This window comes from Mytilus galloprovincialis, chromosome 13 (assembly GCF_965363235.1).
Source record: "Mytilus galloprovincialis chromosome 13, xbMytGall1.hap1.1, whole genome shotgun sequence".
Taxonomy (NCBI): Eukaryota; Metazoa; Mollusca; class Bivalvia; order Mytilida; family Mytilidae; genus Mytilus; species Mytilus galloprovincialis.
Genome location: NC_134850.1, coordinates 65,672,802 through 65,690,338, shown reverse-complemented (window position 1 = coordinate 65,690,338; position 17,537 = coordinate 65,672,802). Strand labels below are relative to the sequence as shown.

Below are 17,537 nucleotides of genomic sequence, written 5' to 3'. Positions count from 1 at the left end.
AAACAACGACAATGTGTTATATAGGAATATTCTCAAAATTCCAATGAATCATTAGTCTGAGCAAAAACGTTCCCTAGCCCTTATTTAATTAATTTAAGTAATTTAAGCTTTTTCATCAATTGAAATAATTTTGTTTTGGTCATGCAATAAGAATAGTTTTTTTGGCAGAAAAGCCATACACTCTAATGTTGATGTCATACAAGGAAATATTATTTGGAACCCAAGTGATGTGTTAATGTATGTGTACATTTATCTACCACTTGAATACACTTTTAATACTACCGTTAAGTACGGTTAACTACTACTATTCCACCATCTTTGTTAATCAGTGTAGATTTTTGTATTATTTCTCTAACAATCATGAAAAACATGTGGACACTCCAGTTTTTAGTAATTAGTTTACTGTTGGTGAGTAGTTTCTAATTATATTTATCCTCTTTGTAAGCTGTGACAAATGGCACGAATTACATACCATGCTTTTTTTCATTATCAACATAATGTATATCTCAATAAAAGCCCATCAAAGTCTGCCGTAGTCGACTCTCTTAACCTATGTTGCTAATGTATATCAGTTGCTCGACAAACAGTGACAAATCTTACATTTATATTCAGCGTGTTTAGTTCGATCTTTGTTTTCTTGATATACCATGTTATGTTATGTTGTAAAACAGAATTAAATGTTACATACCTTTACAGGAAATAAACATCGGATATTCTATAATAACTTTCAACTCTTCAAATTGAAGAAGTACTTGAGAAATACAATTTTTAGATACGCGTTACAGCTATTTCTTAGATACTTTCATTGGATTCGCTCAACATAGATAAGAGATTTACATGATACATATACCATCCAGTACCGACCTGACAGAACAGCAAATTCAATAATCCAGTCGCGAGCAATCGTTAATAGTATTAACCAACTAAATAACTGTTGTTTGTATCTTAAGGCGTTTATTTCCAATGATAAAGCCAAAGGTGATAAAGGTATCGAATACTGCAATACATATATGTACGATTAATTTAATTGTAGGTTGACTTTTGTGAGAATTCTATAGAAGGCTATATTGCACGAGATATTGGCGGTGATGTAAGACACTGTATACCTATATCTAACTGTCCACCAGGTAAGTCAATGAATACGTCTATATTACACGAGATATTGGTGGTAAAATAAAACACTGTGTATTACCAATGTTATTTCAACTGATCGGGCGGAGCTTATTTTTTAATTTGCAGAAGGACAGTCAAATTGAAGATGTGTGTGATAAGGATGATTGCCGTTATAATTAATATTGAGTTCTAATCACTTATCAGTGTTGCTAAACGCATATACAAAAGAACTGAGTGTATGATTTGAGGCTAATATCTGGACACTTCATCAATGAGTTTCCCAAAACTACTGTCTATAGATGGACTTCTTAAACTTCGCCCAGTCAAGTGAAATAGATCCAGTAATACCTATATCTAACTGTCCAACTGGTAGGTCAATGGTAAAGCGCTGATCCCATTGATGAACATAGAGTTTAAAACTAATGCATAAGCATATTCACAATTTTGGTCTAAAAATAAGTTTCTGTAAAAATGACTTTCATCAATATCTTCTTGGTATTAACGAAAAACAAAAATATAGTTCTTAACGGGTTTTGTTCATTCTTAAAGGCCGTACAGTAACTTTTACTTCATTTTGTCTCTGGTGAAAATTAATCTCAGTGGCAGTCATACCATATCTTTTGTTTGATACTTGAATGCCGTAAGCTTCTCACACCAGTATATCACACTCCATACACTATATACCATATACAATTACACCATGCACTATACACCATACACTATCACATCATACATCATTATACCTTACACCTTCCCTGTCCTCCATACACCAACAATATTCCCCTTTTTCAATTTGAAGTGGCAAGGACAATATTTTATCATAAAATAGTGTCTTAGGACAGTATTTTATTTGAAATCTTGTCTGACGGACAATATTTCATGGGGGACACTATTCAATGTTACAATTTCGCTGTACACCAAGACTTATACACCATACATCAATCACCATACATCATTCGCTATTACACCAATCACCAAGATCCATACACAAAACACTATACACCATACACCATTACACCCTACAACATACATGATAAACCATACAACAAAACACCATAAATCATTACACCATTCACGATTACATCATACCCCTTTTCATCTTACATAATTACATCATACATCATACACTTATACACCATACATCAAACACCATTGCACCATGCATCATTACACCATACATCATAAACCAAACAACATACACAATACAACAAAATTCATATACCATTTCACCGTACATCATTTTACTATAAACCATTACACCATACACCATAAACCATAACACCATACACCATTCATCATTTCACCATACACCATTACACAATACATCATTACTTTACACCATTACATCATACATCATGCACCATTCACTAAGCACCATACAATTTACACAATTATACCATAAACGAAGCACCATACACCATTACACCATTAAACCATACACCACAAACCATCACACCATTACACCATACATATGCACACTGCACCAAACATCACACATGATTACATCATTCACGATTTGTCGTGCACCATACAACGTTACACCATACACCGTTACACCATACACTATACACCAATACACCATACACCGTATACCATTACATCATTACACCATTACACTATTACACCAAACACCACAAACTATTGCACGATACACAATGTACCATACTTCACACACCATTAGACCATACCATATTTGCAGAACAATAAACTCCATTACACCATTCAACATTTGCCATACGGTCCGAGTACACAGTTATCGTCCTTTGATTTTCGTTGTCCTTAGTAATATAGTCCTTAGTGTGGACAGTGGGTTACTTGCCAATTTTTGTTTTACCCCTTCCAAATTTATTTCTCCATGTTTTATGCCTCATATAGCAAGTTGGGGGGTGAAATGACACTGTAAAAAAATTTGGGTCATAAATATTAATGTAAAGTAGTGAATAGGTCCAGCTGAAAAAAGGTCAAAAATTAGCACTTCGGAAGCTGTCAAAAGATTTCGAGGCCCCATTAACATAAAACTGTCCATATTTTGAGTTAGAGCTGATGAAGTTTTCTATAATTTTGATATGATTTGTCCCAAAAGTAGTACAACACACTGTAAAAATATTATTGAGAAAGCGCAGGTAGGATTTTTTTAATTTTCATTTATTGTCTTAAAGAAATGCACTACGAAATAACTGTGTACTCGGACCATACACTACACAATACATTATATACCTGGTTTTATGAGGAACTTGTAGCTATGAATTTAAAAACAGTAAAAGATCTGCTTGAATACATTATTTTATTTGTAATAGAAAAAGCAGATGATGATTGGTATGCATCAATTGGACAGCAACCCGATGACTGAATTTACTAAAAAGATTTTGCCACCCTGAGTCTTTTCCGCAAGTGCTAGAAATACTATTAGGTCAAAGTATAGCTTTAAACACGGAGCATTTGCTCTCACCGAAAATCAAGCTATAAAGAGCACACCAATGACAAATGTAAAACAGTTCAAACAGAAACACCAACGATCTAATCTCAGCTCCTAAATTCCACGAGTTAAAAATGTGTATGAATTATACAGACCCTGTGATAACTATTGATGAGCATCCGACCTGTGAAATTGATAGACACATGCCTAATTGTCGGAGTTAAACTAATGTTTTGATAAACGTAACTTCACCCTTTAAATATTAACTACATATAAGAAATTGAATAAAAGAAAAACATCGACGTCCCCAAGTTAAGGGAGATAAGTTATTAGTTCAAGACTGAACTTGATGCAGTTAATTCTCTAAATACATTTGTAAGTATCAAGTGACACAGAACTAAAAAATTCAGTGCTTTTATAGAAACTAAGCATTAATTCATAAAAATCGTTCAAAAAAAAGTTCGCTGGGTCGAATTTATCTGTTCATACCCGGACTTATAAATACATCTTAACTAGGTCAATATAAAATAAGAAGATGTGGTATGATACCCAATAAGACAACTCTACACCAGGGACAAAATGACGAAGTATTTAACAAATATAGGTCACCGTACGGCCTCCAAAATGAGAAAAAGCACATATCGCATTGCAAGCTTTAAAAGGCCCATACATGACAAACGTAAAACAATTAAAACGAATAATCTAAAGTCTGTAAATGTCAGTCCTTGTATCTGTTATGAGTTTATGTATTATCTTTTATAACTTTCAATATTGGTTATTAAATTATTTTTGTGTATCCCTTTTATCTTATTTCAACTATAACTAGTTAAACTCATTGTGATGGGTTTCAAATTAGGCTCAAATTAACAAAAACCAGCTGATTTCACTTTGTAGTTATGTTATCTGTATAAATACATAAATCAACAATGTACAGATGGCAACAAGAATATATCACCAAAAGATAATGCTAAGTAACTGCCCAAATCTTTAACACATAATCAGAACGTGTCTTCATCGAAATAAGGACGTTCAAATCATGTTTGTATCATATCAATTGATTACGTATTTGCTTTTACAACATATTTAACATTAATTTTTAGGATATGAAATTTTACCGTGCAAATTTGAATTCACAGAGGACACCTGTGCATCATGTTTATCAGGACGTGTCCAGCCTGATTATATACAGTCTACAGTAGATGCGAATCTGACCAAGTGTTTTAAGAATAAAAATAAATGTCGTGCACATGGTATTTATTTAACATTTATTATTGGTGTAAAGTCTGAATAGGGAGGGGGATGTGGACACTGACCTGTGAATAAGGCGGATTCAAACGGAACCGGCTAGGCGTATGCATGCATCGGTTCACTTAGAGATATAGTAGCGTTGTAACTCCTGTAAATTGTTGTGTTATTTAAATGGCAAAACTAGACATTGTTTCAAATGACATAGCAGTATAATGGAATAGACAATATCAAAAAGAAAGGAATCATTAAATGAAAAAACAAATATATGTTGAATATTGACACCAGTATTTCCCTGTTGTTTAAATCTCGTTACACAATTAATAGATGTTTATCCTTTCGATACGCAGCAACTGCCCGGTATCAACTATACGACTGTTATACTGCGTCATTAAGATAACTCAAATATTTGACGAAAATATTATGTATGTTTGTTGTCAAGCAAGTTACTCAACTGAAATTAAAGTAATCATACGAATTCCACAGGAAGCGAAACCAGGTGCGTTGAAAGGTTTTGGGGTTTCCTGATATCCAATGTATTACCTACCATGCCAATCCACACTTAGTCTCGATGTCACATTTTGGAAACGTATTCTTGTATATAAAGATCAAAGTCACGCAAACATGTCTCGATACACCTTATCGCTAATCCCGGCTGACCCGGCACTTTTGACGCATACAACAATCGCTTTACCATTATGGCATCAGATATTTTGTTTTGTGACGACAAAAATTTACGGGAACCATTGTGATATCCAGTGATGGAGGACAAATAGCGATAAGGTGTATTGAGTTAAACAAAAGTTTGGCGATAATTCCAATTTATTTTTTTACTTCTCTTCAAAATTATAATATAGCTCAAAGGAAAATAGGCAATCTGACCTGACTTTACCGACCTCATTTTGGCATATATGTACATATACCTTTAAAAATATTTCAGATTTAGAACCTAGTCGTGAAAAAGGCGCAAATGGTTGTGGTTCTGAAGTAGAGTTTTGTAAGTGTGATACAGACCAATGTTACTTTGGCGACCCGTGTATATGTAAACATCATAAATGTGATATGGATGAAACTATGTATACAAATGGATGTAAGTTATGTCTTATCGTGGGAATTCTTTCCTATAGTTTTAAGCCTTAATATATCATCAACTAATAATTGTAAATACGTATTATCCTTGTTAAAGATACATTTACTTTTATATATTATAAAAAAAATATGATATGCAGAAGAAAAACTTAACATATTTTCCATTTATTCCCCCTTAAAATATAATGATCAGTAATATTTGAATCAAGTTTAAACACCGTTTGAAATGTACACATGGATTTACTTATAATACCAATTCGTTTTTATTACACAAATAGTTTTCTACAAATCATGTGAACAAATAATCTATCATAAGTAAAATCGTAAAATAAACAATCGGAAAAGATGCATCCATCTTGGCCCAAACCTTATCTTTTATATTTCAGCATGTATCAAATGTCCACCAAAAACACGGAAAAATGATTCCGAATGTGGTCCATGCTTGCCTTTCGATGTTCCAGATATAAGGTACGTAATTTTTAACAAAATATTTAAAAAAAGAAATAACATTAAGTTCATTTTTGAATTGTATCAAATAACAGTTAAGAAAACACATAGAACATGTACATAGCAACGGGCATTGTGTCTAGCTAGCGATGACTTTATCGAGACAACCCTTGAACAATACAGGAAAAATACATGCAGGCTAAAAGACAATACAAATGCACAAATGTTGTTTTTTTCTTTTGATCAATTACTGAAATAAGTTACTGATTAATTGTATGACATAAAATAATTATATTTTTCTATTTTACCATTAGCAGCTATTGTTGTTAAGGGGAGACTTTTACGTTCGGTATGTTTAAAAGCATAACATCAATTAAGATTTATTTGCAACTACATACATTATTGCAACGGAATTGCCTCTTATACATGTACAGGTTGGAAGAATATGACATTCTTCCGTTAGGACCAGCCATAATAATTGCCACAACAAATATATCAAAAATTTTATCATTAAAATGCTGTTTTTTTTAATTAACAACATATTTGCTCACTTTCATAATTCAGCAGGGAGACAGTGAGTGCAATGTATTCCAATGGGTACCAATGTGCACCACTACTGACTGATTTGTTTTTGTAATCACATTAAAAGCAAAATTCCGAAAATTTCTTAAAATTCGGACACTTAATAATTCACATTTCAGTAGAAGCTAAAATCTCATATATCATGTATATTCGAGTGAACTTTATATTTAGTATAAAAAAAATGTGATATGATTGGCAATGAGACAACTCTCCACAAGAGACTAAAAAAAATTAACAACTATAACTCACCGAATTAACAACTATAGGTCATTATTTCTTGATTCCTTCCTCAATATTGAAACAAATGGACGACTTCAAACTATAATCTGTCTAACGTGCTGATTTAAATTTTCCAATGACAAATTCCTATTTCTTAGCTAGTACACTGTAAAATTGTTTCACTATAGTACTCAGGTGACTCAAAGAATTTTTACGTCTACAGAAACGAAAAGGTTTGTATAATTATATAATAACTAATTGAACATGCTCTTAGAATGAATGAAAAAAATATATAAATTAACTACAATTGAAGATTATTCAGGCATTGGAATAATATAGGGTTATTGCATGCATATTGGGGAATATTGTCCGAGTAGAATTTTATATTGCACGAGCTTGTTCTATCCTTTTATTGTATATAAATATAATATCTAAGAGTAAAACTTGGTTTAATCTAAGATTTTGTCGTTGATGACGTCATGAATTTTGAAGATTTATTGCACTAGTGCAATATTAGAATTTATTGCACGCAAACTTTTGGTTACTTTCTGTGGGGAATATTATATTGCTATGCAATAAAATCCGTTATTGTATCAAATGCATTTCTCCTTGTCATGATATTAAATTTTCAAAACATGATCGAATAAAAAGCTGTTCTTCACTTTTCTTTTTATCATTTAGTGGACTACTAATGTTTACAATTAGAAGTATTGTATAATTTTTTTTAAAGTTTACCATTACAAAGAACATTAAATTTTGTGTACGTTGACATCTGTTTTCGATGAACTGAAATATGCAGACAGACAACACATATATACTCCCTGTGTCATAGCAGTTCATATACTGTGAAATTAATTGATTTCAGCACACAAAAAATACGAAGAGTGTTTACGACAAGGAAAACAAATAGGTTTTTATTTTGATATAATATGTTTTTTGAACATTAACCGTTAAAACCAACGAAAACAAATAATTATAGTTCTGTTAATAAAACACATCGAGCCAATGGAAATTATTTGTCATACTCCTGATATTATACAAGCATTCTGGGGCCCTTTATAACTTGTTGTTCGGTGTGAGCCACGGCTGTGTGTTGAAGGTCGTACATTGACCTATAATAGTTTACTTTTTTTTTAAATTGTTATTTGGATGGAGAGTTGTCTCATTGGCACTCACACCACATCTTCCCATATCTATTTTCTTATACAGAGAATGGTGGATTAAAATATATACAACTCGTCTAAACATCAACCCATCGATGTTAGATCTCTTAATTTGCTTTCGCAAATTTTTTGTTCTTCCCTCGCCGGGATTCGAACCCATGCTACTGAGATATCGTGACACCAAATTGTCTGCACTGTAGCCGTCCCGCTAGACCACACGACCACCTGGGCTTCACAAAAAAAAAGCTTTCGGTGACTGTATGTTACCTTTCCCTCGTCAGTTTTAATCTAGCGTTGTACTACAGTACATGATATATAAGGCATGGAGATGTTATTATTACAGATTAGCTAAATTATCTATAGTAAAGGATCCTACAAATTAATAAAAGATACAGTCACAGGAAATTATTATATTCATAAGTACGTCTGAGTCAGTGACAACTCTACAACAGATTTATCCATCGGATCACCAGCAATGATGGTGATACATGGCTGTGCATATTCTGTATATACAACTCGTCTAAACATCAACCCAACGATGTTAGATCTCTTAATTTGCTTTCGCAAATTTTTTGTTCTTCCCTCGCCGGGATTCGAACCCATGCTACTGAGATATCGTGACACCAAATCGCCTGCTCTGTATATATATAAAAACTAGGAATGGTCCGTGTATTTTTTACCTACTTTATCCTTTTCTTGATGCGATTTTTGGGTCATTTGAATTTTTGAAAAGGCTTTTTTTTGCGACTTGTATATTTGATAGTCCGCTCAGTAGCTGTTCACTGTTTTGCTTAAGAATTGAATGCTTCTTTTTGTAACTTTATTGGGGTGTAAAAGTGTTGACCGAAGTACATTTTTAAAAATGTGCGCATTTTAATGAACCTTACATCTAATGTAATTATTTACATATACGAGAAGCAATCAACCTTACATAGAAAATCTAGCCTATTAGAGTTAGTGATAATGAAGTTGTTTTCATGAATTTTTCATGTTTACAGTACTAAATATGTTACAACCGGAATTGAGACCCTTCCATTGACGGAAAGATACGTAGTCGTTACTTTAATTCCTAGTATTGGTATACCACCATCGAAAGGTAAAAATGTTCATTATTACGTATTTATTAAGTATTTGTCATTCTACCGTAATAAAACTTAAATAAAATTGTCACATAAAGCTTAACAATTAATCAGTATTTTTTTTATATTATTCATAAATGAATAGAAAGAAAGTAATAAATACAACACCAATGTGCTAAAACAGCAGTAGGGTGAACACAAGTGGACTAACATGTATTCTTTTTTTTTGTATTTCGCATGCGGCATTTATTGCAGTGTACAATTGTCTAATAGGTAGTACATATCATTATGTTACAGTTAAGTGATGTGCCATTCTCATATTATATTGATTGATAAATTTAATATGGCGACCGTTAGATGATTTATAATAAATATACTCTGTGAATGTGAAGATATATGAGTTCTACAATTAAAACAAACTTATATTTATAAAACGATGAAGAGGTTTGAACTCAAATGAGGCTACCTTCACAAGAGACCATATGACACAGACATTTTACATCCACAAGACCCCAAAATGACAGAAAACAAACAACTCAAACGAGAAAACTCACGGCTTGATTTATGAACAAAATAATGAGAGAATAAAAAATATGTTACACAGAAACAAACGACGACTACTGAATAACAGACTCCTGACTAGCACTGTATAATATACAGTTCAAACATCAGAGGCGCACGTCGTTTGCCTTCTCCAGGAACGATCAATCTTAATATGCGAAGCTAAGGTTGTATAACAACCAACACAGTTGTACTATTTTTATAATTATTATTGTTATTATTATTTTTATTATTTATTCTATTATTATTATTTCTATTATTATTCAATTTTATATTTCTTTTATTTTTGTTATTTTAATTGTTATCTTTACTTTTATTATTATTATTATTATTATTATTATTATTATTATTATTATTATTATTATTATTATTATTATTATTATTATTATTATTATTATTATTAATAGAGAAATTTGTTGAAATACTTTTTCGTTGTTTGCATCAGTAGTATATGCAGATGAAAAGATTTTGTATTCATATTTAAAGTTGCAAAGTATTGACATATCATCATTTACTCCAGAGTTTATTCAAAGTTTTATTTTCTTTCATTCAACAGATGGAACAACACATGGAACAGCAAAGACACCAGATTCAAACGAGAAAACATTAATTATAGTGTAAGGCTTTACATTTTTTCATGTGATTTTTTTTTTCAACCTAATAAAAAAATATTTTAAATACGGTTTTAAAAATATATCGTCTACCTTGAAATCATCATTATACATAACACAGTAATGACTTTCTTAATATCGTATAAATAAGGGAAACAGTAGTATACCGCTGTTCAAAAGTCATAAACCGATTGAAATAAAACAAATCCGGTTTACAAACTAAATCCGAAGGAAGCACATCAACTATAAGAGAAAAACAACGAAACACCAGAAACACTGAAGGGCCAAAAAAAAAAAAAAAAAAATCCCAACAACAATGCAACATATATAGAAATGGACTATTAGATAACGACTGCATAAAAAAGAACATTCAATTCATATAGAGTATATAGTAATCACCTATGGTGAATTTCATGTCTTTTTAGAACACGTAGAACATTAATTCAGAACATCACTTTTTATATACAAAAGTTGTTCAAAGGTATCACACTTTTAAAATTACCATAATGTTGAATGAAACAACCAAAAACATAACATAAACATATTCAACAATAAACAGGTGTTTATAATAATTTTTAACTCTAACTTGCACTAATAAAGTACCATAGTCAAATATCTGACATTACTACTTATCTTATAGGAATACAACAACAAAAAATAGAATCAGTATATTAAATAAGTGTTTGTTAAAATACTTTTTTTTTTTTGGTAAATTATGTGGTTCAAATTGTGTTGAAACTTTTATTTTTCTGTGACAAGATCAAGTAAATATTTTATGAAAATTAAACAAGCCAAATTAAGTTTTGTCATTGTGTTGACAAACAAACGTATTCCTTAAAGAGAAGAGAAGTGTTATAGAAAGAAGTCCCTTTTCACGATTGTGACCTACCGAATTAGACTATTTATCGAGTTTGTAATAACACAATCAATACGACGGGTGCTACATGTGGAGCAGAATATGCTAACCCTTCTAGATCACATGCGATCATCCTTAGTTTTTGGTGGGGTTTGTGTAGCTTAATCTTCAGTTTCTCTATGTTGTGCCGTGTTTACTATCATTTGCCTGTTTGTCTTTTTTCTTTTTTAACCACAGAATTGTTAGTTTATTTTCAATGCACGATTTTGACTGTCAATTTTCCTACAAAATATAACGAATTCAAAAATAATTTACTTCTAGATTGGTTGTTAACAGTTGTTTAAATGTATTAATTAATTTTGCAGTGTTGTAGTGTTGTCAGTATTGGTAGTGGTCTGTATAGTAGTAGTTTTTCTTGTATTGTTACGAAAGCGCAAACGTAATACAGATCAAGGTAAAATTAAATTTATGCAAATATTTTAATTGGTAAAATACTTAATAAGATCTTAAAGACATCAAACTACACGTAAGAAAACCAAGTCCTTCAATATATTAAGCTTTCAAAAGTCAAAACTACAAGATCACTCCTTTCAACTGCTCTTTATTAACTAAAAACATATTAACATGATAAATTTTAAGCGACAAAACTACAAGACGACGCCACACAACTGAACCACAAGAAAACTATTCTAAAGATGTTAAAATTTGAACTACAAAACTACAATATCACACTATTAACTGCAACAAAGGTGGTCTTGTATTTGAGAACTATTTGTAACTAAAATAGTTCAGATAAATGAAATAACCGAAAATCAAAAAAGTATGTAGTATTATTAAACATTGACCACTAGAGATTATATGCCGATTATGATTCCACTTTAGAGGCTGATGTAATAGAACAAGAAAAAAATCTGGTTTCGGCTACCCAATTCAACACAATGAAAAATGACAATAATGTAAACGGGAACCAGGATGAAGCCGGGGTCAATATTGAGAACGAATTATACAAAGACAATGTAAACGATCAAAGCATTACACCAATCAATGATTCTCGTCGAGATATATTCTGCAGTGACAACGGACTTTCAAATAAGGGTAAAGACATTGAAGTTAGAAACGTAGAAGAATTGCCTATAGTCATTACGGGAATTGTCGATAGCAAGAAAGATATGTCATTCCCAGTCGAGCATTCAGATATTGATCGAATTGATATAACCGTCGGAGAAAAATTGATTGCCGAAAATACAGAGGATGGACATCAGGCAGATTGTATGGACAAAAACACACACATGTCTTTATTACGAGCACCAATATTAGATAAAGATAGTTTAAATACAAAGCCAACCACCGGGTATGAACAACTGACAGAACACAGTTTAAAACCGGTGAGACAAGTCTCACATGAAAGTTTGGATCAAAATGCATGTAGGTATTATCTAAAACGAATAGTTAAGTAATTTCAGTCAACAATTTATATCCTTTCCAAGCAAGACACCAATTGTTTTAAGGAAGTCAAGTGTTTTTAATTTAGAATAAATTTGATGTAAACTATGGTATGCGATAACAAATCAGTAGATGTTCTTCATTATTGAGCAATAGAAATCTGTGGCATACACATCCTTAGCTGTATTTGGCACAACAATTTGAAATTTTGGGTCATTAATATTTTCAACTTTGTTCTTGTTTTGTTTTCAAACTTTTTTTATCTGAGCGTAACTGATGAGTCTTATGAAGAAAAAACGCGCATATTGCGTTTTAAATTATAAGCCTGGTACATTTGATAACTGGTAATGTGTGTGTTTATGCAAATATTTTGAAGTAGAGTTATAAGTACCAGTATTTCCTTAATCGACACTTTGAGGATGTTTGCTACTTTGTTTCAAAATAACAAGCTTTTTTATTTAAAGACTGTTTTAAATTGATAGTTTAGAATGAAAGGACCTAAAACGGCAGAACAAAATAAAGGGTCTATGCGCTTGTTTTTGAGGTATTAGCCTTGGGCAATTTGGAGGGGATAATTCTCTCTACATTTTTCATACACTTAACAATAAAAATTACCGAGGATTTTGTAAGATTTGTAAAGAAGACATCTACACTGTATGTTATAAAATCATAAAAAGAAAAGTAAGTGTTAATGTGCAAAAGATGTGTATGGCACTACATGGATAAAACCAGAGGATTACGAAAATCTAGCAAAAAATAAAAAAAAAGAGTAGCGAACATTCACCTTTTTACGTTGTGTTTCCGTTGTGTCGTTTGTTTTCTCCTATTTTTGAGTGTGAATTCACATGACTATAAGACGTGTCACCGTACTTTTATATCCCAAATTCATGTATTTGGTTTTGATGTTATATTGGTTATCTCATCGGATTTTGTCTAATGCTTAGTCCGTTGCTGTGTGTGTTACATTTTAATGTTGTGTCGTTGTTCTCCCCTTATATTTAATGCGTTTCCGTCAGTTTTGTGTTTTGTCCATAGATTTATGAGTTTTGAACAGCGGTATACTACTGTTGCCTTTATTTACTAAACATGAAATATGTGTTTAAAAACAGGTATCTTTATCATACTTTTAACTTTCAGGTGAGGTCAGTAGCGGATACGGGTCTGAAGGTAAGTCTTTACGTCGTGTATTTGTTTGCACAGAACACGACTTTAAGTACCACTAACACAAGTGATAATTCTACTTCTGCTGATTTTTGTCTAAAAATATAAGAATAACAAAAAAGATATATGAAAAATACGACATAGCTATACAACAAAAACAAAACCAAATATTTTCTACAAAATGTTTCCAGATGTTGTCTTTAAGAGTCAACAGAAAATGATTGTGACGAGCTTTACATCGGATTTTTATGATTATTATGACGATACAATGCCATAGAAATACTGCCCATGCAACATAATAATGGTTCATTATAAATTATTTTGAAAATCTATTTTTTTTATAAAATTATGAACGGAATAGTGACGACTGGTGGATTTATGACCCTTTTTATATGTATATAAGTCGCTATATTATATTGAAATAAATGCTCGCATACAAAACATCATTGTTTTTTTCAGAATTTCCACGTTCGCCAATGTCCTACGATAAAGGCCCAGGTTCTCTACAGACATATGGTGAATTGGTTTCGGGTAGGTATTATAATATCAATACCTGTAAATGTTCGATTAGGAATATTGAACCATTGACCAATACATGTCGATGATAACAGATGTTTTTATCTATAAGAAACATTGGTGATGAAATCTGATCTTTTAGTAAGAAGGGATAATGTTTGGGAAATATTAACAATTGTGCTGAATAGGTATCAATGAAAAAAAGGAAGTTTGGAACTAAAACCAAAGCTTTTTATCAAATAATACATGTTATCATATCACTACCTTCCGATATAAAAGAATTGCTGGAATTTGATTTACATGTATTCATAATAAACAGGTAAGGATAGTAAGAAAAGTATGCCACATGTTTTGTATCAAACAATTTTTGCAATCTGGTTATTTTGATTATGTGCATTTTAGAAATGATACCTTTGACGGCATTAAAATAACGAACAATGTCATAGAAAAGATTTTTATCAGCCATGACATCAAGTTCTTATTTGTTACTTTCGTATTATTGAAAACGCATTCTGATTATTATAGTTTCAGTTTCGAATTGTAGCACAGAAGGAACAGAGGTCATAACAAGTCATCTGGAAAGTTTTAATTATAAATTAACTGGACAGACATCACCAGTTCATAGAGAAAGTATTCAACCCAAGCAGATTATTGTAAGAAATGAAAGTGGCGTTTTTGACAATGGCAATGGATAACGCTGATGATTTATCATTAGAGTTAATAGGCAGTTAATTTGATAAATATATGAGAGAGTCTGTGAAACCAGTGTAAGTGCATGGCTTTCTTCATTGTACCTTTATGAACAGGATTATACTAGACATGTATAATTGAAGGGAGAGTGAATTGGAATTTTGAAAAAAAGTGAAACACACAATAGTTTTTACTATAAAAAAGTAAAACACACAATAGTTTTTACTATAAAAAAGTAAAACACACAATAGTTTTTACTATAAAAAAGTGAAACACACAATAGTTTTTACTATAGGCAGCTAAAATACCTTGTTATGTGTTCGTGTATATAATATTGTAGTTTTATACATACATTAATCAACGCTTTCAAGATGTATTGTTTATTGACGTTTCGTGTATATTTTATGTAAGCTTTATACATCAACTTCGAGTCTCTATACACATTGACGTTAATCTTGTGTTTAAACTCTGCATTATTTTTCATATGCTATATTGTTTATCTTAATGTTTTTTTTTAATGTTTTGCTCTTTGGCTATTAGCATTAGTACTAAAAATGTTTCACACTTGGAAAAAATAATAAAGGACGTAACGATGATGAAAAGTAGGTAACACGGCTAAGATGCTGTGTTTGTATAACCTGGTATCGTAGTAGTACAATGGACACAAAATGTCGTATACTATCAAATCAATCAAATTGAATTTGTGGGTTGTAATTTGTAATATAAAAAGTGGTATTGTTTCACTAAAATTCTACCAAAATATCCATAGTTTGTTTTCAGCAAAGTTTGGCTTAATCTCTGTTATATTCATTTCCTAGGAATTACCAGTTATTTGAAATTATACATGTCATAACCTACCTGTGTATATTATAACCCAACATGAGATATCCGGACTTAGTATTATAAAAATATGGATCGCTATATAGATAAAAGTAAAGAAGAAAACATAAACGGTATAATCGATAACAACAAATCCCAGAAATAAAGATAAAAACATGACCAAAAGAAAGAAAAAAGATGAAGATGTGTTATATTTGGGATATACTGAATTCACATTTTTTTAGGTAAAAGGGAGACGATTTAATGTGACACTTGTTCCACCCCCCCCCCCCCACTCCACCCCCACACCACATTTTAACAGCTTTACATGTTTAAATAGTCGGAAACTTGCGTTAGTTAGAGGTTAAAATTGTGAATAAAGTCCCTTTTCTTGACCCATTTACAATCAAAATAGTCTGTTTTGTATTATTCTTAGTTGAATTTTAAATAGAAAATAAGTGAAAAACATGCTATAACGCATTATTTCGGAGCCCTGCTAGGGACATGCAAAGAAAAAAAATTATGTTGTGCGCACAAAATAATATATTGTGCGCACAACTTAAATATATTGTGCGCACAAAATAATATATTGTACGCACAATTTAAATATATTGTGCGCACAAAATAATATAGTGTGCGTTAAATTCTTTGACCTTACACATGGTACGGGTCTTCAATATCTCCTTTTTAAAGTGACAGCCATGGAGAAATGCATAAGGTTTTCTTTTGAAATGGGGCTAGAATATATGGAAATATTCATCACTGCATTTGTATCAACTCCTGACAGGAATACTGAAGAAGTTACGTTTATTTCGTCTGCCACTTGGTTTACCAACAAATGCGTTGGAAGCCTCCACTTTATATCTGAGTTTATTCGAACTGTTTGAAACAGACTTGGCAAAAGAGCGAGAAAACTATCGAACTTATGTAGACTTTGATACTATGGCTTTACCTGTTTTCTTGTAACAAATATAAAAAAAGTACTTTTATTGCACTTATGCTTTATACTTTATGTCTATTAATCTCAAGATTTTGTTTATGTTCATTGACTCAAGACTGACATGTTACTCAATCACGATGTTGTTACCCTGTTCGACGATAGAGATGGTCATTATATTTAAAAGTCTCTACGTCCGTTCATCCGTCTGTTTCTGTTTATTGTAAATGTTTTGGTTATAGTTTATGATGAAGTTTTAGTGTCACCAACTTCAATGAATTATGTGGTTCCAAAATGTACTGTTCGTTATTGAAATGTGACGGTGTGTTCAGTCTAAGAAATTCACCATGAAGTTGTGATCAAATAAACTTTTAGATAAAACTGGGTACATATATAAAGCAGAAGATGCAATATGAGTGCCAATGAGACAGCTCTCGATCCAAGTCATAATTTATTAAAAGTTAACAATTATTGGTTATAATACGGTCTTCATCACGGAGCGTTGGCTCACACCAAACAGCAATCTATATATAAATGTATAACGATAAACAGATATGAACCACACCAATAAACGACAATCACTGAATAAC

At 31.6% G+C, this 17,537-nt stretch overlaps 1 protein-coding gene across 3 annotated transcripts; it reads left to right on the top strand.

Moving 5' to 3' along the window:
• The first annotated feature begins 219 nt into the window (after positions 1-219).
• On the top strand, positions 220-16,488 carry LOC143056052 (uncharacterized). Of its 3 annotated transcripts, XR_012972231.1 has the most exons (14): positions 221-408; positions 1,034-1,127; positions 4,630-4,779; positions 5,715-5,864; positions 6,250-6,331; positions 7,300-7,344; positions 9,273-9,370; positions 10,471-10,531; positions 11,747-11,835; positions 12,264-12,806; positions 13,962-13,991; positions 14,445-14,516; positions 15,027-15,362; positions 15,460-16,488. XR_012972231.1 is itself a non-coding variant. In XM_076229125.1 (13 exons), exons 1-13 carry the CDS (start codon positions 361-363, stop codon positions 15,194-15,196), a joined length of 1,596 nt encoding a protein of 531 aa, XP_076085240.1. In that variant the 5' UTR covers positions 220-360; the 3' UTR covers positions 15,197-15,395. The 3 variants fall into 3 exon arrangements, 2 of the variants coding, with proteins under 2 accessions (XP_076085240.1, XP_076085239.1); XM_076229125.1 differs by lacking the exon at positions 15,460-16,488 and having other exon boundaries at positions 220-408; positions 4,666-4,779; positions 15,027-15,395; XM_076229124.1 differs by lacking the exon at positions 15,460-16,488 and having other exon boundaries at positions 15,027-15,395.
• Positions 16,489-17,537: the final 1,049 nt, after the last annotated feature.

Excerpts from the sequence above, each read along its gene's own strand:
- LOC143056052 (XM_076229124.1), top strand. The coding sequence starts at position 361 with ATGAAAAACATGTGGACACTCCAGTTTTTAGTAATTAGTTTACTGTTG. Across the intron at positions 5,865-6,249 it reads AACTATGTATACAAATGGAT|CATGTATCAAATGTCCACCA; the intron begins GTAAGTTATGTC and ends TTTATATTTCAG. Across the intron at positions 9,371-10,470 it reads TGGTATACCACCATCGAAAG|ATGGAACAACACATGGAACA; the intron begins GTAAAAATGTTC and ends TTCATTCAACAG.